Source organism: Oratosquilla oratoria, chromosome 22, assembly GCF_046742065.1.
Source record: "Oratosquilla oratoria isolate Oo_2021 chromosome 22, ASM4674206v1, whole genome shotgun sequence".
Taxonomy (NCBI): domain Eukaryota; kingdom Metazoa; phylum Arthropoda; class Malacostraca; order Stomatopoda; family Squillidae; genus Oratosquilla; species Oratosquilla oratoria.
Genome location: NC_134798.1, coordinates 20,958,534 through 20,982,080, shown reverse-complemented (window position 1 = coordinate 20,982,080; position 23,547 = coordinate 20,958,534). Strand labels below are relative to the sequence as shown.

Below are 23,547 nucleotides of genomic sequence, written 5' to 3'. Positions count from 1 at the left end.
GAGAGGAGGTGTCACTAATTTAATGAAGCAGCCTTGCTGTGAATATGCTGTATTTTGCAACACTGCTTCTAACCCAGGACAGTGGGTGAGATGCGGGGATGACCCATCATCCAGGAGGTGCCAAGATATGAGGGATGGAAGGGAGTGGATGGGAGTGGAGTATGTTAGGGATGGAATGGGTGGGAGTGGATTTTATGCCTTTGTTTTTTGGCTACCTCCCTTGTAAGAGGGAAAGAGCCTTTGGTATATGTATTTACTGTGGCCTCAAGTCCATCTTCCTTCAACCAATAATTCTTTTTTGTCCACTTTCTCCAAACTTTCTTCCAGTTTGAATATAATTATCATATCACTTCTCTTCATTTTTCCAAGGTGGCTAGCCCCACTTTTTTTTAATCTTTACTCGAATAACATGTTTAGACCAGGGATCATCTTGGTTGCTGCCTTTTGTATTCTTTATAGTTTTCTTATATGTTTCTTAGTGTGACCATGCCCTAGCTGCATATTCCAGTCTGGGTGGTATCCAGCTTTCAGTGATTTTCTTCATCCTAACCTCAATCATGTAGTAAAATGCCACACATATTTTTTAACAGATTGTAGGTATTTCATGTTATTTTTGTTATGTGAGCTTCAGGTGAAGGGTCATCTTTGATTATGAAAGCTAAGTCTTTACTCCTTTGCTTTTGCTATTATTTGAATTTCCATTTTGAAAGCCTTTGTCTTTCTTTTCTTACTTTGAACCATTTCAAGCATTTTGTTTTTGTGTTAAAATTAATTTTCTACTCCTGACAACACTCTTATACTTTACCAAGTACGTTTGCAACATTGTACAATTCTCCTCACTTCTCACCCTCTTCATGATTTTTGCATTTTTAGGAAACAGATATTGATAATTATTATGTAATTGTGGAAAGCCCCTTTACTCCATACTATGGTGGGTGGTTGACCTCAAAGTTCATCCAGGAAAGAAACAAGATACTAATGGATGAAATAATCTATGCCATGTAGATGGGAAGGTGTGGTAGAATAGTACTGATGTCATGAATGTAGACTGTGGTCAGAAACTGAAGTATCACTTATGATTGTGGTAGTATAACTTAATGTGAAATGACTCCTTGTGTTTTCATAGATTTGTTTTAAAGAGGGACCAGTGACAGGTACCTCAATGTGATCCTGCATTTTCAAAACCTGTCAACCCCTTTACCTCCATCTTGAGGTGCAGCCCTGAGAGGCTGACATTTGGTCTCTGGACTGGGCACAATATTTCTATTTATCAATTTATGTATTTCTTTAATTTTTTTCATATAATGAGAGTTGACAACTGGCAACTGTTTTCATCTCCCAGCAACTTTTAGCCAGTGAGAGAGAAACAGTCCTACACTGATACAACACAAACAACAGTCCAAAGATTCTCCCTAGAGTGATCTCTGGGAGGTTCTGAGGACCATAGCTAATTACTGTGGGGCTGTGGGCAATTAGTGAAACTCAAGATAACAGTTGATTTATTGTTTTAAGGAATAGCACGCAAATGTGAGATCCTCAGTGCTGTGTTCTTTTTCTTATAGTCTTTAACCTGTTCGCAGACAAATGAAGAGTTGTCCAGGCAGTTGCAGAGTCAGAATAAACTATTGGAACAGAAGCAGCTGCACATTAATAAATGTATTGATGTAGTAAAGAAGCTTCTTATTGAAAAGTCCAACATAGAGAAGAAAGAAGCACGACAAAAATGTATGCAGAACAGGTTGGTATATATATATATATTTTTTATTGTTGTTATATCGTAGGTAAATGGTACAGGCCTATTGGATAGTGTACAGCAGAAGACATAATTGGTAATTGTCAATTTGCTGTAAGGCATCCATTTTGATGATATAATTCAGGCATCAGTCATTCTGGATATTTGCTGGCTGAGCAGGTTAGTGTTGCTACTTGTTGCAGAGACTGAGGTGACAGCAGTTCAAACCCTGCTGCAAGCAAGTTGGACCAAGGGCATGGTTCATTAAATTCCATGCTATAAAATCCTCAGTAAGGGGCAGTTATAGGCTCCTGATAGGGGGAGTTCACGACATTAAACCAAATCATCAGCCATTTAAATAGAGAAGAAAAGAATACATACATATACCAATGGCTTTTCCCCCATACAAGGGAGGTGGCCAGAGTCAAAAGTGTAAATACACTCCCATTCACCACCCCTCCCTCCCTCTTGGAAGTGAGTATTAAGGGAGAGAGACTGGAGGAAGTGGATAGCTTTAGATACTTGGGTGCAAATGTGGCAGGAAAGGGAGGAGTGGAGGTGAAGGTAGAATGTAGGTTGAGAGAAGCAAGTAAATGCTTTGGGGGATTAAGTGTAATGAGGAATAGACATTTGGGAATGGGTGCTAAGAGGAGATTGTATGAAGGAGTGATTGTGCCAACAGTACTGTATGGGGCAGAAACATGGAATATAAGAGAGGAAGACACGTGGAGTTTCAATAGGTTTGAGATAAAATGCCTGAGAAGTAAGGTAGAGGTTGCTAGGTTAGATAGGGTGAGAAACGAGGAGGTGAGAAGGAGAATGGGGTTGGAAAGGGAGGAGATAGTGTGGGATGAAAGAGTATTAGGATGGTTTGGACACATGGAAAGAACGAGTGAAGAAAGATTAGTAAAAGAGGTGTGGAAGGCAGAGGTAGGAGTGAACATGAGGGGATGACCAAGGATTAGATGGATGGATAGGGTAAAAGGGGTACTGGGGAAGAGGGGATTTTCTCTTGAGGAAGGGAGAAGACAGAAGATAGGGGTGAGTGGAGAATGGTTGTGTATGGATGATGCTGTGATGTAAGGGAGTGGGTTGGGGATGGGGGGTTGAGTATGTGTGAATGATATTTTGACACAGCCCAAAGAGAAGAATACAAAGGGAGGGACAGAGAGGGGGGGGGGGTCACTGATTTAATGAAGTGGCCTTGCTGTGGATGTGCTGTGTTTTGTGACACTACTTCTGACCCAGGGCATTGGGCAAGATGCAGGGATGACCCGTCATCCAGGAGCCAAGAAAAGAGGGAGAGAGGGAAGGAGGGGTGGAATGGGTGGGAGTGGTTTTTATGCCTTTGTTTTTTGGCTATCTTGTAATGGGTAAAAAGCCTTTGGTGTATGTATGTACAAGGGAGGTAGCCAAAAAACAAAGGCATAAAAACCAGTCCCACCCATTCCATCCCCACATACTCCACTCCCATCTACCCCCTTCTTTCCCTCTTATCTTGGCTCCTCCAGGATGACAGGTCATCCCTGCATCTCACCCACTGCCCTGGGTCAGAAGCAGTGTCGCAAGACACAGCACATCCACAGCAAGGCCACTTCATAAAATTGGCAACCCCCCTCTCCATCCCCTCTTGCAGAAGTGGAGAAGACAGGGATAAATCCCTTTGAGCTGCATCAGTTTATTTTTCACACATACTCCCTCACCCCCCATCCACCCACCCTTATACATCACAGCATCATCCATACACAACCATTCTCCATTCACCCCTATCTTCTGTCCTCTCCCATTCTTCCTCAACAGACATTCCCCTCTTTCCCAATGCCCCTTTTACCCATCCATCCATCTCATCCTAGGTCGCCCCCTCATGTTTACTCCCTCCTCATCTGCCTTCCATACCTCTTTTACTAATCTTTCTTCACTCATTCTTTCCATGTGTCCAAACCATCCCAATACTCTTTCATCAACCCTGTCTCCCAACTCCTTTTCCATCCCCGTTCTCCTCCTCACCTTGTTTATCACTATCCAGCCTAGTAACCCCTTTCATATTTCTCGGGCACCTTATCATGCATTCACACTCCTCTCTTCCTTTTTTATGTTCCATGTTTCTGCCCCATACAGTGCTGTTGGCACAATCACTCCATACAATCTCCTCTTAGCATCCATTCCCAAATGTCTATTTCTCATTACACTTTTTAATCCATGAAGGCATTTACTTGCCTCTCTCAATCTACATTCTACCTCCATCTCCACTCCTCCCTTTCCCACCACATTCACACCCAAGTATCTAAAACTATCCACTTCCTCCACTCTCCCTTAATACTCACCTCCAGTATGCTGCCACTTTCTACCCTTGTACATCTCATCACTTTATTTTTACCCACATTAATCTACAACTTCCTTCTTTTGTACAACTTCCCAAACTTTGACACTAACTTCCTCAATCCCTCTTCTGATCCTGCTACAAGCACAGTGTTGTCAGCAAACAACAACTGGCTTATCTCTCACTTTTCTCCATTTTCTTTAACCGTCTCCAATCCCTGACCCACTACCCTTGCATTTACCTCTTAGTTCACCCCATCCATGTATAAATTGAACAGCCGTGGCGACATAACACATCCCTGATGAAGTCCCACCTTTACCACTCACTCTCTCCATTTCTGATTCTAACACCAGCTATCGTTGGCATCCCCTCGTTGTCCGAGGATGGGAGGACCCTCGTTTCCTTCTCTTCAGGATGTTCCTCCGTGTCGATGTCTAATATGGCTGAGCAACCCCAGTCGGTGCCGGAAAAGCCACGGGCATGAATCGCAGGGGAGGGTCGGTGAAGGCTGGGGCTGCGTCGCCTTCACTTTCCTCTCCTCGCGTCGTTGTTTATCCCTCCACGCCACTCTTGACCGCTTGTCTCCACGCCAACCGGTCCTGAGCCATGTCTTCCCAGTCAGTTGGGGGGATGCCAGCTTGTGTCAAAGAGAGCTTGACTTGGTCCTTGTAATGGCGCTTAGGGGCTCCATGTGGTCTTTTGCCGTGGGCCAGTTCTCTGTAGAGAATGATTTTAGGAAGGCGAGAGGGTTCCATCCGAGCAACGTGTCCCACCCAGAGAAGGTGGTGCTGGAGGATAGTGGCCTCAACACTGGGGAGGGCCGCACGAGAGAGGACCTCGTTGTTGGTGATACAATCCTTCCAGTGGATGTGGAGGATCTGCCGGAGCTTGGACTGTTGGAAACTCTTGAGGCGTTTAATGTCGCGTTTGTACAGGGTCCAGGTTTCGCACGCGTATAGCAGGGTAGAGAGAACCACGGCTCGGAACACCATGATTTTAGTGTGCATGGTGAGCCCGTGGTTGGTGAAGACGTGATGGACGAGATGTCCATAGGCAGAGTGGCCTGCCTTGATCCGGTTTTCAATGTCTTTCTCACACATGACCGTTCTTGAGAGGATGCTCCCTAGGTAGGTAAAGTTGTCCACGCTCTCATCTGGGTGGTCGCTGATCTATATGTTGGCTACCTGTGTGGCCTGGTTGGGAGGTAGTTGAGACAGGAGCTTTGTCTTCTCTGTATTGACCTGCATCCTGAAGCACTGGTAGGCATCTACGTAGAGGTCTGTTGTCTGCTGTAGATGTTCCGGGGACCGATTTAGGGTGGCATTGTCGTCCGTGTATTGCAGCTCCCTGGCACTTATGATGGACATCTTGGTGGTCGAGCTTAGTCTGGAGAGCTTGAAGAGCGCCCCCGTCCAGGCGGTAGCGGACATCAACTGCTGGTGCATCTTGGGGGATCTCATTTATCATGGCAGCAGTGTATAGGGAAAACAGCGTTGGGGCCAGGACGCAGCCTTGCTTGAGGCCGCCGGTGATGGCAAACGGCTCCGAGATGCCACCTTGATTGAGAACTCTCCCCGTCATGCCCTCATGGAAGGCATGGTCCAAAGAGATGAAACGAGGCGGGCAACCGAAACGGGCAAGAATGGCCCACATTGCCCGTCTCGGAACTTTGTCGAATGCCTTACGCAGGTCCCAAAAGATGCACATGAGCAGTTCCTGATGTTCACGACTCTTTTCCTGGAGTTGCCGTGCGCAGATCATATCTACCGTGCCTCGTGATGGTCTGAAGCCGCACTGAGATTCTGGTAAGACCTCCTCAGCCAGCTTTAGGAGTCTGTTGAGGAGGACGCGGGCAAAGATTTTCCCGACAATACTAAGGAGGGAAATACCGCGGTAATTGCCGCAGCTCATATGGTCCCCTTTTTTTAAAATGGTGACAATGTTGGTATTCTTGAGGTTCCCTGGGACGGTTTCAGACTCCCAGATCCGTAGAAGCAGATTCATCAGACGAGTCTTTACTTCCTGCCCGCCGTGGGTGAGAAGCTCGACCGGAATATTATCGGGCCCGGGGGTCTTGTCGGGCTTCATGAGCTTGATTGCTCTAGTGAGGTCCTGAAAGGTGGGAGGTTCGGACATCCACTCCTGGATAGGGTGTTGGGCGGTCCTGATGAGTAGGTCTTCTGGGGTGGTAGGGTGGTTGTTCAGGAGGCCCTCGAAGTGAGTTTTCCATCTACAGAAGATATCTTGGGGATCATTCAGGACGGTAATGCCATCTTCATCCATTAGCTGGCTTATAGATGACTTGGTAGAGCCGAAAATCTCCTTTGTTGCAGCATAGAAGTGGTACATGTCCTTTTGATCCAAGAAGTTCTGTATTTCGCTAGCTTTTTCTTGCCACCAAGTGTTCTGTATTTCGCGGAGCCTTTTATGACAGGTCTTGGTGGCCTTGCGGTGCTTCCTTTTATTTTCCTGAGAGGGATGGTTATCTTGGGCCAGACATGTTTTTCTTTTCTTGTTGATGAGCTGAGAGATGGTGGCATCGTTTTCCGAGAACCAATCTTGGCTTTTTCTTTTGGTGAAGCCGAGGGTTTCCTCAGCCGCATTTGTCACGGCATCGTGAAAGGTGGTCCAGTGCTCCTCGGTAGTGTCTGGCTGAGGAAGACTACGTAGATTGCAGTGAACAGCTTCCTGAAAGTTCTCAGCTGTCTCCGGGTGTTGGAGTTTGGCACAGTTAAAGCATGAGTGTGGTTTGTTTGTGGTGGGATGTCTCGGAGGTTGCCTGACCATGATGTCCAGGCGGGAAATCAGCAGACGATGGTCCGTCCAGCAATCGTCTGCACCGGGCATGGATTGTGTGATGCGAATGTCCTTCCTGCCCTGAGTCCTCGTGAGGACATAGTCAGTGTATGCCAGTGTTTGGACCTCAGGTACCTCCACGTCTTCTGCCTGGTGGGGAGGCGAAACAGGATGTTAGTGATTATAAGTTCGTGTTCTGCAGAGTCCAAGAAGGAGTTGTCCATTGGCGTTGCAATTCCCTGTGCCGTGAGGTCCAATAATGCTGCTCCAGAGGTGGTGGTCTCGTCCCACCCTGGCATTAAAGTCTCCAAGAACGATGAGCTTGTCAGAATTGGGGACTTTTCTAATTGTTTGGTGGAGAAGATTGTAAAACGAGTTTTTGATGTCGTCAGCAACAAGAGTTGGGGCGTAGACTGATATTAACATGAGGTGTCTATTTTGAGTAAGCGGTATGCGAAGAGTCATCAGGTGCTCGCTAATGGCTGTCAGGGTCAGGTTATGCTGTTCTACTAGTTGGGACTTCACTGCAAATCCGACGCCATGAATGCGGGGCTTGGTGTTGGCTTTGCCTTTCCAGAAGATGGTGTATCTGGGCCCCGCTTCACTCAGACTTCCCTCATCTGCCAGTCTGGTTTTGCTCAAGGCTGCAAAATCTATATTGAAATGGTCCTGTTCCTTACAAATGAGGGCAGTTCTACGCTCAGGACGGTTGGTGTCTTTCACATCCATGAGAGTTCGGACATTCCAAGTTCCGAGAGTTAAGGTTCTTCGAAGTGGAGGTCGTTGTCTAAAAGAGGCTAAGTGAAGTGATGATCTTGTGTTTCGACCGCTAGAAAGGGTCGTCTGCTGGTCGCGGTTTACCAGCCAGACGTTGGTGCAATGACCGATGTTTACCCCACCTTTTCTAGGGGCTTCCCCATGTGGGGTGGGCTGTGGTGATCCTCAAGAGGCCAGCCCAGTCGCGGTTGCAGCTGCTGAAACCTGGTGTCATTGCACATCACCATGAAGTGACCATCACACAGCCACCACCAATGTGTGGTCGTGGGCTAAGGGCTTCCAGCTGACCAAGCCTGCCCCTATTACCCACGGTACCATCGCCAGTTGGACTTAGGTGGTCGGAGGAAAGCTGGGTTTGAAGGAGGGAGAGGGTACGAAGCCATTCGCTAGGGAATTTGTTTAAGGTGGACAGCATCTCGCGTCAATGAAGCCCACACACTTGGCCAGCAGGGTGTCCTCCGCGGCTCTCTGAGGAGATGAGACAGGCGGCCTTCACGCTGCTAGTTGCATCGAGCTGCCGGGATCTTGGTCTATTAAGGTCCGCCTTTGAGTAGCGCCAGCCCGACTGGCGCTGCCCTCTTCCGCCAGGCTGCAAATTTGCTGCCTGCCGTTGGGGTCTTCACGTGTGTCCATTGGCCCCAGGGATCGAAAGAACGTTTTTATCGTTGCGTCCCTCAAACCTGGGTTCACCTCCACACCACGTTGAGGCATCTCCGAGGAGATGGGGAATGTGTTCCCTGGACACTCCGACTTCCGTGGAGGCACCAGCTATACTACTCTTGTAAAAACTCTTGACTGATCTTAACAGCTTTCCTCCCATCCCACATATCTGCAATACCTCCCACAGTGCCTTCCTGTCTACCCTATCATAAGCCTTTTCCAAATCCATAAAGGTCCAAAAAACATCCTTTTCCTAAAGCTTTCTCACATATCTATCTTACCACAAAAATCTGATCCATGCAACTCCTACCTGTCCTGAACCCACACTGTTCCTCACCAATTACTCCCTCTGTTCCTCTCGTAATCCTCTTAATCAAGACCCTCCCATAAGCCTTTCCAACTACACTTAACGAACTGATCCCTCTGAAACTACTACACTCACACTTGTCCCCATTTCCTTTGTAAAGTGGAACTATACAGGCACTCCTCCAGTCCTCTGGCATTCTACTCTCTCTTAAACAAACATTAAACAACCTCACTAGCCAGTCCACTATCACTGTACCTCCTTTTTTTAGACATTCTGCATGGCATCCATCCAACCCAGGTGCCTTACCTGCTCTCATCATCTTAACAACTGCCTTTACCTTATCTTTATTTCTCCTCCATTTTCCTCACACATCATAATTGTTTTCTTAGTGCTTCCCACTGCAACTACCTTTCCCTCGCTATCCTTTACATTTAGCAACTCCGTAAAATACTCTGCCCATCTTCCTCTTACTGCCTTCTCTTCCATTATCATCTCTCCATCTGCACCTTTTACCATTTCTTTGCTATTTGATTTGCCTCCTCTTCCTCTATTAATTTAATTCCAAACATATTTTTATTATTTTCAAAATTTTCTGTCATACTGTTATCCCATTTCACATCTGCTCTCCACTTTGTCTCCTTTATCTTATGCTTTACTTCTGTTTTCTTTGTACCTCTCATATGATTCATCCTATTTTGTAACCAGTCTGTGAAGGCTCGCTTCTCTTCTACAACCTTCTTTGCTTCCTCATCCCACTACTCACAATCCTTCTGTTTCCTCTGATCCTCCTTGTTCCTCACACCATCATACACACCTTGTGACTCCTTCCTTGAACCATCCCCATTCCTCCCCCACTCCTAGTTATACCCTATCCTTCATTTTCTCCCACTCCTCTCTCAACTTCTTATACTCCTTTTTCCCATTTAAGCAGTTTACGTTAAGCTCCTCTATACCTTCTGTCCTTTTCCTCTTTCTTCATCTATCCCCCACTCTCAACTTACCTTCCACCAAAAATTATCTGATATTCCCCCACTAGCTCCCCTTAGAACATGTACATCCTTAACTCGTCCTGCTATGCTCCTGGGTACCACTATATAGTCCATTAACACAGTATCTACCACCCTTCCATCCACCACCCTCTCCCATGTGTACTTATGCTTGACTTTCTTCCTAAACATTGTATTTGCTATCATCAACTCTCTAGACACATCTTTACCATCAACACTCCATTATGATTTTTTCCTGGAACTCCACATGTCTCGACCACTTCATCTATCTGTTCATTTCCTACTCTTGCATTAAGGTCTCCCAATACCACTACATTGACATTTCTCCCTAAACCCCCTATGCACTTGTTTGAATCTATCCAAAAAGCCTCCCTTTCCTCTACACTTCTCACTACCAGGCCCATATGCATGTACAAAACCCACATCTCCCTTCCCAGTTTCACCTTCATCTACATTAACCTTGAAACCTTCCACTCCACTATATGCTTTCCTATCTCTTCCCTTACTTGTATAGCCATACCTTCTCTCCCTCGTCCTCTCTTCACTCCTGAGATCCTCCCAACTACACTACCAAACTCAAACTTGCCCCTCCCTTTCAACTTGGTTGTTGTTGTTCCCTAGAGTGTCTGAGGAGCCCCGTCTCCCCCAAGGAATGCCACAGCCAAAACAGGGTTTTCCCACAAATCCTTTATGGAGTGTATGTTGTGTTGTTTGCGTGCATGATTGTGTATAATGCAGTCTTCCATGACATGTTGAATAGTATGGGGTGAAGTGTCACATCCTGGGCATTTGTCCACAATGCTAACAAATCTATCTTTCTTCTCACAAACATACTGCCTATCTCTTCCCTTTTACTCTCATCTGTACCACATCCACACACATTAAAAGACCCAAACCTTAGGGTACTGCTTGGAAAACTCCTAGACCCTCTTATGCCTTTACTTTTTTTAGGAATGTCCCCTTTGTGGCTACAGAAAGAAGGGTGCCTAGTTTTATCCCTGTCCTATTTTGTTGCCTCATATGACTCAAATGGAAAGCCTTATTGGCAGTATTCTTTTCCCCCACCACAGGGTTAGGCAAAGAAAAGAAATTAATATTAAGAGAGATGGTACAGGACAGTAACAAGAGTAGGGGGACAACATAATGGAGGAACAGTCAAAGTATAATAAAGTATCATAATTTCTCTATGAACAGAGATTTCCTCTACCACAGACAAAATTATGTGTGGCTATGGTCTGTAGGGGCGGCTCATATAGACCCTGAAGTATCAGCTGCATGCTACTTAGCAGCTTTTAACCCCACAATAACAGGCACCCAATACCTCAGAATACAACCACTGTAATTCCATTCATGCTGTAGAATGCAACTAAATGTGGAGTGAGAGAACTAGAGCCATCCTCTTAGTATTTTTCTGTGAAGAGAGTGAGGGAGTGAGTTAGTAAGAGAGGAAAAGATAAAAGGTGCAGGTTGACTGATATTAATGGAAGTGAAGGCAGTAAGGGGAAGATAGGTAGAGTATTTGAGTCATTGAATGGAAGAGGTTAGGAAGGTATTGATTGTGGCAGTGGAAGGCACTAAGAAAATGTCTGTGATGGGAGAAAAAAGTGAAAGATATAGGAAATGAGGTACAAGGAGCTTTGTAAATGAGTGCTGGTAAAGCATCTGGGTTGGGTGGGTGTCACATGGAGTGTCTGAAAAAGGGAGATATGGTTATAATGGATTGGCTAGTGAGGTTGTATAAAGTATGGCTAAAGGAGAGGAAGGTGCTGGAGGACTGGAGGAGTGGTTATGAAATTATGCTTTACAAAGGATATTTAAAAAGAATGGGAATGGATGGGAGTGGGTACTTGCATTTTGGCTTGGCTACCTCCTTTATAAGGGAGAAAAAGCTTTTGGTGTATAGACAAAGGAAAAGGGAACAAATGCAAATGTAGTAGTTTTAGAGTGATAAGTTTGTTTAGTGTAATGGAAAGGTGTATGGAAGAGTTTTAATTAAGAGGATTAAGAGAGGAACATGGATTGGTAAGGAGCAGTGCAGGTTAAGGAAAGAGGATGCAAGGATAAAATTTTTGTGAGAAGCCAGATTTGCAGGAAGATTTTGGTGAAAGTAAGCATATTTTTTGTGCCTTTATGCATTTGGAGAAGACTTATTACAGTAGACAGGAACGCACTATGGGATATAATGCAGATGTATGGGATTGGGGGAAAGCTCTTTATGGCAGTCAAGAATTTTTATGAGAGTCGTAGAGCTTCTACTAGGATTGGGAATGGTTAGAGCAAGTGGTTTGAGATTAAGGTGGAGATGCATCAGGGCTGTTCAATGTGTACATGGGTGGTGTGGTACAGGAGGTAAATGTCAGGGTGATGGACAGGGGTTAGACTTAGTGGATGGAAGTGGGAGGTGAGACAGTTGTTTGTGGGTGACACTGCACTTGTGGGGTCAGAGGAGGGTCTAAGGCAATTAGTGATAGAATATAGGAGAGTGTGTGATACATATATACATATACCAAAGGCTTTTTCCCCCTTACAAAAAAGAAAGGCATAAAAACCATTCCAACCTATTCCATCCCTATCACACTCAACTCCCCTCCACCCTCTTCCTTCCCTCTTATCTTGGCACCTCCTGGATGAGAGGTCATCCCTGCATCTTGTCCACTGCCATAGGTCAGATGCAGTGTTGCAAGACACAGCACATCCACAGCAAGGCCGCTTCATTAAATCGGCGACCCCCCCCCCCCTCCGTCCCCTAATGCAGAAAAGAAGACGGGGAAAAATCCCTTTGGACTGCGTCAAATTTTTCTCACACATAGCCCTATCCCCCACCCATTCCACCTCATGGATCACAGCATCATCCATATACAACCATTCTCCATTCACCCCTGTCTTCTGTCCTCTCCCATCCTTCCTCAACAGACATTTCCCTCTTCCCCAAAGCCCCTTTTACACCATCCATCCATCTCATCCTTCTCCTTAATCTTTACAATGCCCTAGTCAGACCTAACCTAGAATAATATGTACAGTGCTGGTCTCCATATTACAAGAAGGATATAGAGAAGTTAGAAAGAGTGCAGTGTAGAGTAACAAAGCCCATTCATAGGTGGAAGGAACTAAATTTGTTTAGTTTCTTGAAATGGAGAATGAGAGGAGGTCTAATTGGGGTCTTCTATATTGACAAAGGAATTGAAAACATAGATTTGGAAAAATATTTAAGATCGACACCTCCAAAGCAACTAGGAGTATTGGATGCAAAATTATAGGAAAACTATTTCAAACAGATGTAGCAAAGTACTCTTTCTTCAACTGCAATGTTAATATATAGAATGGTCCACCATTCAACATCATTGATTGTTCCGATTTAATGAAGCGGCCTTGCTGTGGATGTGCCGTGTCTTGCGACACTGCTTCTGACCTAGGGCAATGGACAAGGTGCGGGGATGACCCGTTATCCAGGAGGTGCTAAGATAAGAGGGAGGGTGGAGGGGTTGGAGTGTATTCAGGGATGGAATGGGTGGGAATGATTTTATGCCTTTTCCTTTTTGGCTACCTCCCTTGTAAGGGGGAAAAAGTCTTGGTATATGTATGTATGTACTAAGCTACAAATTCCCAAGTAGAATTATTTACTTCTACATACATATACTAAGGGTTTTCCCCCCTCACAAGGATGTAGCAAAAGTCAAAAGGCATAATCCACTCCCACCCATTTCACCCCCACTCATCTTGGCTTCTCCTGGATGATGAACCCCTGCATCTCACCCATCACCCTGGGTCAGAAGCAATGCAGCAAGACACAGCACAACAACAACAACAAAGCCACTTCATTTAATCAGTGACCACCCTCTTCGTTCTCTCATACAGAAACATGTGAAGATGGGGAGAAATCCCTTTGGGATGCATCAAAATATCATTTACACACAACCACTCCCTAACCCCAACCCTCATCCCCTATCCACTCTCTTCCATTCATCACAGTATCATCCATACACAGTCATTCTCCATTCACCCCTATTTTCTGCCATCTCCCTTCTTTCCTCAATAGACATCCCCCTCTTACTCAATGCCCCTTTTACTTCATCCATCTCATACTTTGTTGTCCCCTCATGTTTACTCTGCCTTCCACACTTATTTTACTAATCTTTCTTCACTCTTTTTTTTTTTTTTTCCTCCTCCTCTCCACGTGTCCAAACCATCCCAATCATCAGCCCTATATTCCATCTCTTTTTCCAACTCTGCTCTCCTATTCAGTGGACAAGATGCAGGGGTGACCTGTCATCCAGGAGATGCCAAGATAAGAGGGTGGAGGGGAGTTGAGTGTGATAGGGATGGAATGGGTGGGAGTGGTTTTATGCCCTTGTTTTTTGGCTACCTTCCTTATAAGGGGGGAAAAAGCCTTTGGTATATGTTTGTATGTAAGAAAAATTTCTTAAGATCTAAACTCAAAAGCTGTACCTATGAATCCAATTAATTTATTTGCAGTTCTAATAACCTCTGAGCATGGTCTGCTTGGTTTGAGATAATTTGAGATCACTACACTACTATTTCAGTGGCTTTGACCCATCGTTTTTCGTTCATATTTCCGAAATAACTATTTGCATCAGCATAATATATTAGCACAACTTAATTCACACCCTGCCCTAATTTTTTACATTATAGTGCATTCACAAGTGTATTTACGGCGTTTACTCTTGACATCAAATGTCTCGCAGCCAACACCCGTGAAGTAAATTGAACAAGTGAAGTTGTGACATCATCACAAACTACCTCATGTATGTAATCCTCAACCCCTTCCCTCCTTCCTCCCCATTTCCTTCCTCCTCCTCCTCCTCCTCTCTCTCTCTCTCTCTCTCTCTCTCTCTCTCTCTCTCTCTCTCTCTCTAAAAACAAAAAAAAAAAAAACGTAATAATAATTGAATACCATGCACCTGGAAAGGGAATTCAATAACAAGTTTATACATATGATGGATAGGGAAATTATGATAATAACTGGACATGCATTTTATTTCATTCCATACCACTATGGATAAACAGTTCATCCTCGTCATCGCTGTCCATGGTGATGATGACGGGTTCCACACTTTCATGTATGCTGTCCGATGACCAGTACTCTTCTTCGAACGATCTGGACCTTCTCACAGCACCCGCCCACACCTCCTTGGTTGCGATAAGCGAGGTAGTTTGTGATGACATCACAACTTCACTTGTTCGATTTACTTCACGGGTGTCGGCTATAACACACTTAATATCAAGAGTAAATTCCGTAATTAAATACCCTTGTGAATGCACTATAACGTAAAAAATTAGGGCAGGGTGTGAATTAGTCTGTGCTAATATATCATGCTGATGTGAATGGTTATTTTGGAAATATGAGCGAAAAATGATGGGTCAAAGCCGCTGAAATACTTAGTAAAGTCTTTTGCTTGTTCTTCACTTGCCAGTTGTACACCATTCATAGTGTAGTTGGCTTCGACGATACTATTACCAATATAAAGTACATACATACATACATATACCAAAGGCATAAAAACCACTGGAGTTTGAATGTGTTTGAGATGAGGTATCTGAGAAGTATGATGGGGGTTACTAGGCTGGATAGAGTGAGAAATGAGGAGGTGAGGAGGAGAACAGGGATGGTAAGGGATTTGGGAGATAGGGTGGATGAAAGAGTATTGGGATGGTTTGGACACATGGAAAGAATGAGTGAAGAAAGACTAGTAAAAGTGGTATGGAAGGCAGATGTGGAGGTAGTGAACATGAGGGGGCGACCTAGGATGAGATGGATGGATGGGGTGGAAGGGGCTTTGGGGAAGAGGGGAATGTGTTGAGGAAGGGCGGGAGAGGACAGAAGACGGGTGAATGGAGAATGGTATTATATGGATGGTGTTGTGATGGATGAGGTGGAATGATGGGGGGTGAGGTAGTATGTGTGAGAAAAATTTGACACAGCCCGAAGGGATTTCTCCCCGTCTTCTCCTTTTCTGCATGGGGGGACGGAGAGGGGGGGTTGCTGATTTAATGAAGCGGCCTTGCTGTGGATGTGCTGTGTCTTGCGACACTGCCTCTGACCCAGGGCAGTGGACAAGATGCAGGAATAACCTGTCATCCAGGAGGTGCCAAGATAAGAGGTAGGGTGGAGGGGAGTGGAGTGTATTTAGGGATGGAATGGGTGGGAATGGTTTTTATGTCTTTTTCTTTTTGACTACCTCCCTTATAAGGGGGAAAAGCCTTTGGTATATGTATGTATAAAAACCACTCCCACCCATTCCATCTCCAACATACTCCACTCCCCTCCACCCTCTTCCCTCCCTCTCTGCACCTCCTGGATGACAGGTCATCCCTTCATCTTGCCCACTGCCCTAGGTCAGATGCAGTGTTGCAAGACACAGTATATCCACAGCAAGGCTGCTTCATTGAATTGGCGACCCTCCCTCTCCATCCCCTCGTGCAGAAAAGGAGAAGACGGGAAGGAATCCCTTCGGGCTTTGTCAATTTATTTCTCGCACATACTCCCTCACCACCGATCCCCCACCCACTCCCCCTCATGCATCTCAGCATCATCCATACACAACCCTTCTCCATTCACCCCTATTTTCTGTCCTCTCCCATCCTTCCTCAACAGACATTCCCCTCTTTCCCAGTGCTCGTTTACTCCATCCATCCATCTTATCCTAGGTCTCCCCCTCATGTTCACTCCTTCCACCTTTGCTTTCCACACCTCTTTTACTAATCTTTCTTCACTCATTCTTTTCATGTGTCCAAACTATCCCAATACTCATTCATCAACCCTGTCTCCCAACTCCCTTTCCACCCCCAATATAAAGTACTTATTTATCTATATTGAAAAAATCTGGAAATTTTCTGCCCACTCACATAAGGTGTTCAAATCACTTTGAACATAAGAATGAAGGAGACTGTAAGAGACCATAAGACCTACACAAGGCAGCTCCATATCCATCACCACCTATCATCCCCATCCATAAAGTTGTCTAACAACTGATAGTTTCAATGCTCACTACATGGTTACTAAGTCTAATCCAGTTGTTGACCACCCTATTAATTATTGTTGTTGTGTTATGGATATCTTCTTCGCAATTCTGGTTTCATCTGCAAATTTTTACAATTTACAGCATATTTTTATCCAGGCAGTTAATGTATATGAGAGATTACAGAACCTAGGACTGACCCCTGAGGCACTTAGCTTGATACACAATGCCAATCTGAGCATTTTCCATTGAGAACAACACATTCCTTACAATCAGACAGTCATTATGAGATCCATCAGCGAATATGCTCTACTATACAATAGGCTTTTTGTTTGTTTAATAATCTATGAGGGATTTTATTGAAAGCTTTTTGGAAATCAAGATATAACATCGATTGCCCTCCCTTCTTCATACATTCCAGGTCATGCAAGAAGTCAAGAGGGTTTGTCAAATGAGTGCTTATTATGGAAACCATGTTGTGAATCTTTAGTAATATTGTTTTTCTCCAAGAAATCCACAATTTTCTCTCATAGTATAGACTCCATCAGTTAGGACAGAATATCATTTTAGGAAGTGATGCTGGACAGAATGTCAATGAACGATGGGTGGCCGGTGTGGGACACAGTGATGGAAGGGGGCAGGGAGTTCATGAGAGATCAGATGACTATGGGGGACCAGCTGTCCGTGATGGGGCAAATGTCCATGAGGCGCTGAATGTCAATGAAGGATCAAATGTCAATATAGAGCAAGGTGTCAATGAAGAACAAAATTATAATATAAGGCATGATGTTGAAAATCAAAATGAGTCAAAAAGAAGTAAATACGAGTTTCTTGAAACCATGTACTTTAATACTCATAGTATTAGGAACAAATTCCAAGAAATCCAGGCATATATCAAAAGCAAAAATCTCATTATACTAGGAATAACCAAGACGTGGTTAAATGATAAAGAGTTTGAAGTTGAATTCAATATTACAGGATTTAAACACTTTCATCAGGCTAGAAACCATAAGAAAGGTGGCGGTGTTCTGTTGTACATTAAAAGCAATGTCCATGCCTATGTTTTAGAGAAAGTGAAACAGGATGCATATGATAGTTTGTGGGTAGAATTAACCCAAACAAATGAACAAAATATGAATGTAGGTGTAATATATAGGCCAAAAACATTATCATTAGCAGACAACAAATTGTTTCAAGAACTGTCTAGTTTCTGCAATGGGGACTTATTGATAATGGGTGATTTAAATTTTACTGACATTGATTGGATGACCCTTGAACATAGCCATATAGGTAGTTGCTGTATAGATTTTCTCAGTGACAGTTACTTACTTCAGCATGTAAAAGAGCCTACAACACATGGAAACTTACCCGATCTGTTGATCACTAGCTGTAAAAGCATTATAACTGATGTTAGATGTTGGTGAAACCATTGCAAATAGTGATTACAACTTGGATTCAAACTGGTAAAATTTTTTTACAAAAGAAACTTGCAGGGCCATAGCCACCAGGGGGCGGGGGCTTAGCCCCCTAAAATCCATTTAGCCCCCCAAATTGATTTTTACTCAAAAGTATTATATACTACACCAGAAAACTTACAAAAAATATATTTTTCTATTAATTTCTGAAAGAAATTGCATTGTAAAAGATGATACACATAGAAGAGATCTGGAAAAAAAAGTGTTCCACATAGTGGTAGATGTCTGGAACAAATTAGATGAAACAGTAGTGTGTGCAAACACCATACAAGAATTTAAGAACAAACTAAATGTTGAGAGATACAAAGCTCCCCTTCCCATATGATACAACTAAGTAAATACAACTAGGTAAATAGGCACACACACACCATGGTGACACAGGAAGAAATAAGGGACCAAATAAAGAATCTTGACGTCAGAAAGTCATATGGGCCCAATGGAATAGCAAACTGGATATTGAAAGAATGTATAGATGAACTTACAGACAAAATACACAAGATAATTAACTTCTCACTCAAAGAAGGAAAAGTACCACAGGCCTGGGCTCTCTATCCGTTTCTAATCCTCAATGGATAATATTTCCTTCCCTGTCAAACCCCGAAAAAAAAAAAACTTTCAAACCTTTATTATTCCCTTGGTGTTTGAGAAAGACACGTCTTCTTTCGAATGACACCAAATGGAGTCTTAGTTCTACTTTCTTCTAAGCATCTCTTTCCTGGTTCTTTGTCTCTTTGAGTTTCTTTGCTTCTTTCCTTTTTTTCTTAAGAATGAAAAAATAAATAAATAAAAATAAATCGAATAAAATGGAGATACAAAGATGTTTACATTTTGGTCCCAATGAGCTTTCGCTTTCACTACACCATATCTATGTAAACAATTAGGTCCACTTTCAAACGTTTGTTCGTGAATTGCTAGCTAGCAGCTCAGAGCGTTCATTCTGGTACGTCCTGCTTCGACCGTGTCTGCTTCGTGTGTGCACATACAAGTGTGTGTTAAAGTGTTTTACATTATAATTCACTTGTGCAACTTGTACTTACATATAAATACAATGAAAAATATACATGAGAAAAATACATACAAAATAATGATACAATAATTATTGTATTACAATATAATGAAGCAGTGAGGCTAAATCAGCCTAGGCTGATGGGACCTGCTATGGAGCTGGTGTATCTTGTTAAGATGAGAGGGAAACAATGGCTAGTGGATGGGAGTGAGTGCATGCCTTGGCTGGCTATCTCCCTTATAAAGAGGATGTTGATGATGACATTCCTTAGGCTCTATAGTCCTGTCTCCATGAGGGAGAAGAAGAGGCCCTGGGTGTATAGTGGAGGAGTCATGTCTTCCTGCATTTTCTTTAATCTGAGGAGTGGGTAGGGGCCAAGGATGACTCCTTTGTCCACAAAAAGTTAAGATAGGAGGGACAACAAATGGTGTGGGATGGGTAAAGGATGGGTGTATGCCTTGACTAGGTCACCATCTTTGTAAAGGAGAAAGGGTTCATCTCTCCCCCTCTCTCCTCCTTCACACCCTCTCTCTTTCTCCCCCTCCCTTCTCTCTCCCCCCTCCCTCTCTCTTTCTCCCTCTCTCACCCCCCCCTGCTCTTCTCTCCTCTCAAAGGATTACAAGGGTGGAGCATGCTGACAGGAGACCTTTTGATCTATTACTAGGTCGGATGCAGAAAAAAAATGAATAATGACAAATAAATAAATAAATAGAAATATATAATCATATAATAAATAAAATTAATGCATAGGTATAGTTAAATAATAAACAAACTGGTAAATAATGATAAATTGACATATACATACATATACCAAAGGTTTTTCCCCCCTTACACTGGGGGGGTCGCCAAAAAGAAAAAGGCATAAAAATCACTCCCACCCATTTCATTTTCCATATATTCCACTCCCCTCCACCCTCCTCCCTCCCTCCTATCTTGGCGTCTCCTGGATGACGGGTCATCCTTGCATCCTGTCCACTGCCCTGGGTCAGAAGCAGCGTTGCAAGACACAGCACATCCACAGCAAGGCCGCTTCATAAATTCGGCGACCCCCCCCCCCCCCCTCTCCGTCCCCTCATGCAGGAAAGGAGAAGACGGGGAGAAATACCTTCAGGCTGCATCAATTTTTTCTCATACATACTTCCTCATCCCCCATCCCCCACCCACTCTCCCTCATGCATCACAGCCTCATCTATACACAACCATTCTCCATTCACCCCTATCTTCTGTCCTCTCCCGTCCTTTCTCTACAGACATTCCTCTCTTTTGTAAAGCCCCTTTCACCCCATCCATCCATCTCATCCTGGGATGCAAATAATAATAAACAAACAGACAAATGATAACAAAAATAAACAATGTAAAATAAATGACAGTCATTACAGCATCTTACTTAGGTGTTTATCTAAATGATTCTTAAAGCTTCGAACTGAACTACATTGCACTGCCTCAGCAGGAAGGTTATTCTATTAACTACACAGTTGGCAAAGTTTTTTCTACCCACTTTCAAATCAAATCTATCTCCTGATAGTTTGAGACCATTGTTTCATGTCTGATTCTCATTCACTGTGAAAATTATGTCACTTTTGATTTCAATTCCCTTTAGAATCTTAAAAACCTGTATCAAGTTACCTCAAAGTCTTTGCTTTTTTAGGGAAAACAGATTCATATGTTTTAGTCAATTTTTGTATGATTTATTTTTGATATTTGGAATTAGTTTTGTGGCTTGGTGTTGTACTTTTTCCAATCTGTCAATGCCTTTAATGAGATTCAATGACCATATGGAAATAGCATATTCCAAATGTGGATGAACTAACGATTTATATAGCTTGTTAATGAGAGATAGACTTTTGAAATCAAAAGATCGCACAATCAGTCCTTGAATCTTATTTGCTTTCTCAGAGGCTGAAATACACTGCTTAGATGATTTGAGATTGTTACTGATAATTATGCCAAGATCCTTTTCACTATCCACTTTTGTTAATGAATTTCCAAATAATTTGTAATTGTACTTACTGTTATTGTACTTGCTGTGGATGTGCTGTGTCTTGCGACACTGCTTCTGACCCAGGGCAGTGGACAAGATGCAGGGATGACCTGTCATCCAGGAGGTGCTAAGATTAGAGAGGGTGGAGGGGTGTGGAGTGTATTCAGGGATGGAATGGGTGGGAATGATTTTATGCCTTTTCCTTTTTGGCTACCTCCCTTGTAAGGGGGAAAAAGCCTTGGTATATGTATGTATGTTATTTTTACCTATGTGCATTACCTTGCATTTACTTGTGTTTAATTTCATTAGCCACTTTTCAGACCATTGCTGTAATTTATTTAAATCTTCTTGAATATCTAATTGGTTTAAGTGATCATTTGCCATTTTGCACAGTTTTGTATCATTAGCAAATTTGGAAACAAAATTTTTAGTCCGTGGTCTATATTATTTATATGCACCATGAATAGAAGTGGCCCAAGAACAGAACCCTGAGGAACTCCACTCGTAACATTTTTCCATCTAGAAGTTTTTCCATTTAAAACAACTGTTTTCAATCATTCAACCAATTACTAGTCCATCTTAATAGGCTACCACCTATTCCATGTGAAGCTAATTTAGTAAGTAGTCTTTTGTAGGGGACAATAGCCAAAGCTTTTACAAGATCTAAATATTAAATTCATATTGTTTCTTTTGTCATAATTTGAGATGACTGTGTTGTAGAATTCAAGTTAGTCACACAAGAACGTTTCCATCTGAATCCATGCTGGTTATCATTTATCAAACAGTTACTTTCTAAATGATGTTCGATAGCATCACTGATGATAGTTTCCATAATTTTTCCTCTCTCATCTCTCTTCTCTCTCACTCTCCACTATTTTCCATTTTTTATGGACTGAAAAAGTATTTCATTTGCTTTATTTACATAATTATGATTTGGCCATGACTAAAGATTTTTCCCTGCCCCCTCCTCCTCCAGGTTACGATTGGGACAGTTTGTGACGCAAAGGGTTGGAGCCTCTTTTCAGGAAAACTGGCAAGATGGATACGCCTTTCAGGAGCTCACCAAGTAAGACAACTAGGGGAGTGTAATGTTGGATGGTGTTGTCCATTGTGGTAGTGAGTAAATTTTCTAATATTGTTTATTTCTGTATATCTAGATTTTAAAACTGGTCAGGTGTTCCTTATATTTTGCAATTTTCCAAAGGCATGAGGCCCCTTTGGTTTATGTATGTATGAGACGAGAATTTGTGGTGTTGGCCTGGTGTTTTCAGGCTATTAAATGGAAGTTGAGTGCAGGAAGGGTAATATGTTTGATCAGAATAATTTGACATAAGTTTGGATGTAACTTGATAGAAAATTAGGGGAGTTCTTTATAATTAAATGTTCATTGCCTGAAAACCCAGCATCATGAGGCCCCTTTGGTATATGTATGTATGAGACAAGAATTTGTGCTTGTGTTGGCCTGGTGATTAGGGGAGTTCTTTATAATTAAATGTTCATTGCCTGAAAACCCAGCATCATGAGGCCCCTTTGGTATATGTATGTATGAGACAAGAATTTGTGCTTGTGTTGGCCTGGTGTTTTCAGGCTATTAAATGGTAGAGTGCAGGAAGGGTAATATGTTTGATCAGAATAATTTTACATAAGTTTGGATGTAACTTGATAGGAAATTAGGGGAGTTGTTTATAATTAAATGTTCATTGCCTGAAAACCCAGCATCAGAGATCCATCTTCCTCTTAACTGTCATAGCTGAACAGATTGAAAAACTGATCAAGAAAAAAATCAAACCACATTTACCTATCACCTCGGCACACATTCAAAGAGGGTCTTTCCACAAATACACTGTTCTGAAACACATGTCATTAAGTGCAGGAGGACCTCAACATGAAAGCACCACCAAATAGAACAGTTATGATAGCATACATCTATACATACCAAAAGGCCTTCATTCCCTTATAAGACAGGTAGCCAAGTCAAAACATGTACCCAGCCCACACTGGTCCCACACCCATCAAAACCCATCAATTGCCCCTCCTATCTTTGCACCTTGTAGATGAAGGTTCATCCCTTTCCTCTGCTACACTGCTCAGAACAAAGGCAATAGTTGAAAACATGGCTCCTCCTCAGCTGGGCCCAATAGCTGGAGCCAGTTTACCCTGCTTCATTTTATGGCAATGCCTTTTCCCCTCTTCCACTCAAAAAAATGATAAAGCAGACAAGAACGTCACTTTGGATTACATCATTCCCTTATCCATTTACAATAATTTTCCATTCACTCTTTTCTTTTACAATCTTCTTTGTTTGGCAGACATACCTCATGCATTCAGTGCCCTCTTTACTCCATCCACCTCATTCTTAGTTTTCCTCTCAAAATGAACCACCACTTCTAATTTTCACACACTTGTTGCTAGTCTTTTTCTAATTACCCAAACCCCTAAAGCGCTCTGATCTACCCTATTCAACAGTTGTCTTTCCACCTCCATTCTGTTTTATCTCCAAAATTCTTGT

General features: G+C 43.0%; 1 protein-coding gene across 8 annotated transcripts in view; it reads left to right on the top strand.

The window, feature by feature from the left end:
- The window catches only part of Tlk (Tousled-like kinase), a 474,415-nt gene that overhangs the window by 224,930 nt on the left and 225,938 nt on the right, over nt 1-23,547 (top strand). For all 8 annotated transcript variants that reach the window (XM_076205681.1, XM_076205685.1, XM_076205686.1 and 5 more), the window contains exons 6-7: nt 1,581-1,738; nt 22,015-22,104. In XM_076205681.1, coding sequence (XP_076061796.1) covers nt 1,581-1,738; nt 22,015-22,104 — 248 coding nt within the window. The remainder of the gene's footprint in view (nt 1-1,580; nt 1,739-22,014; nt 22,105-23,547) is intronic.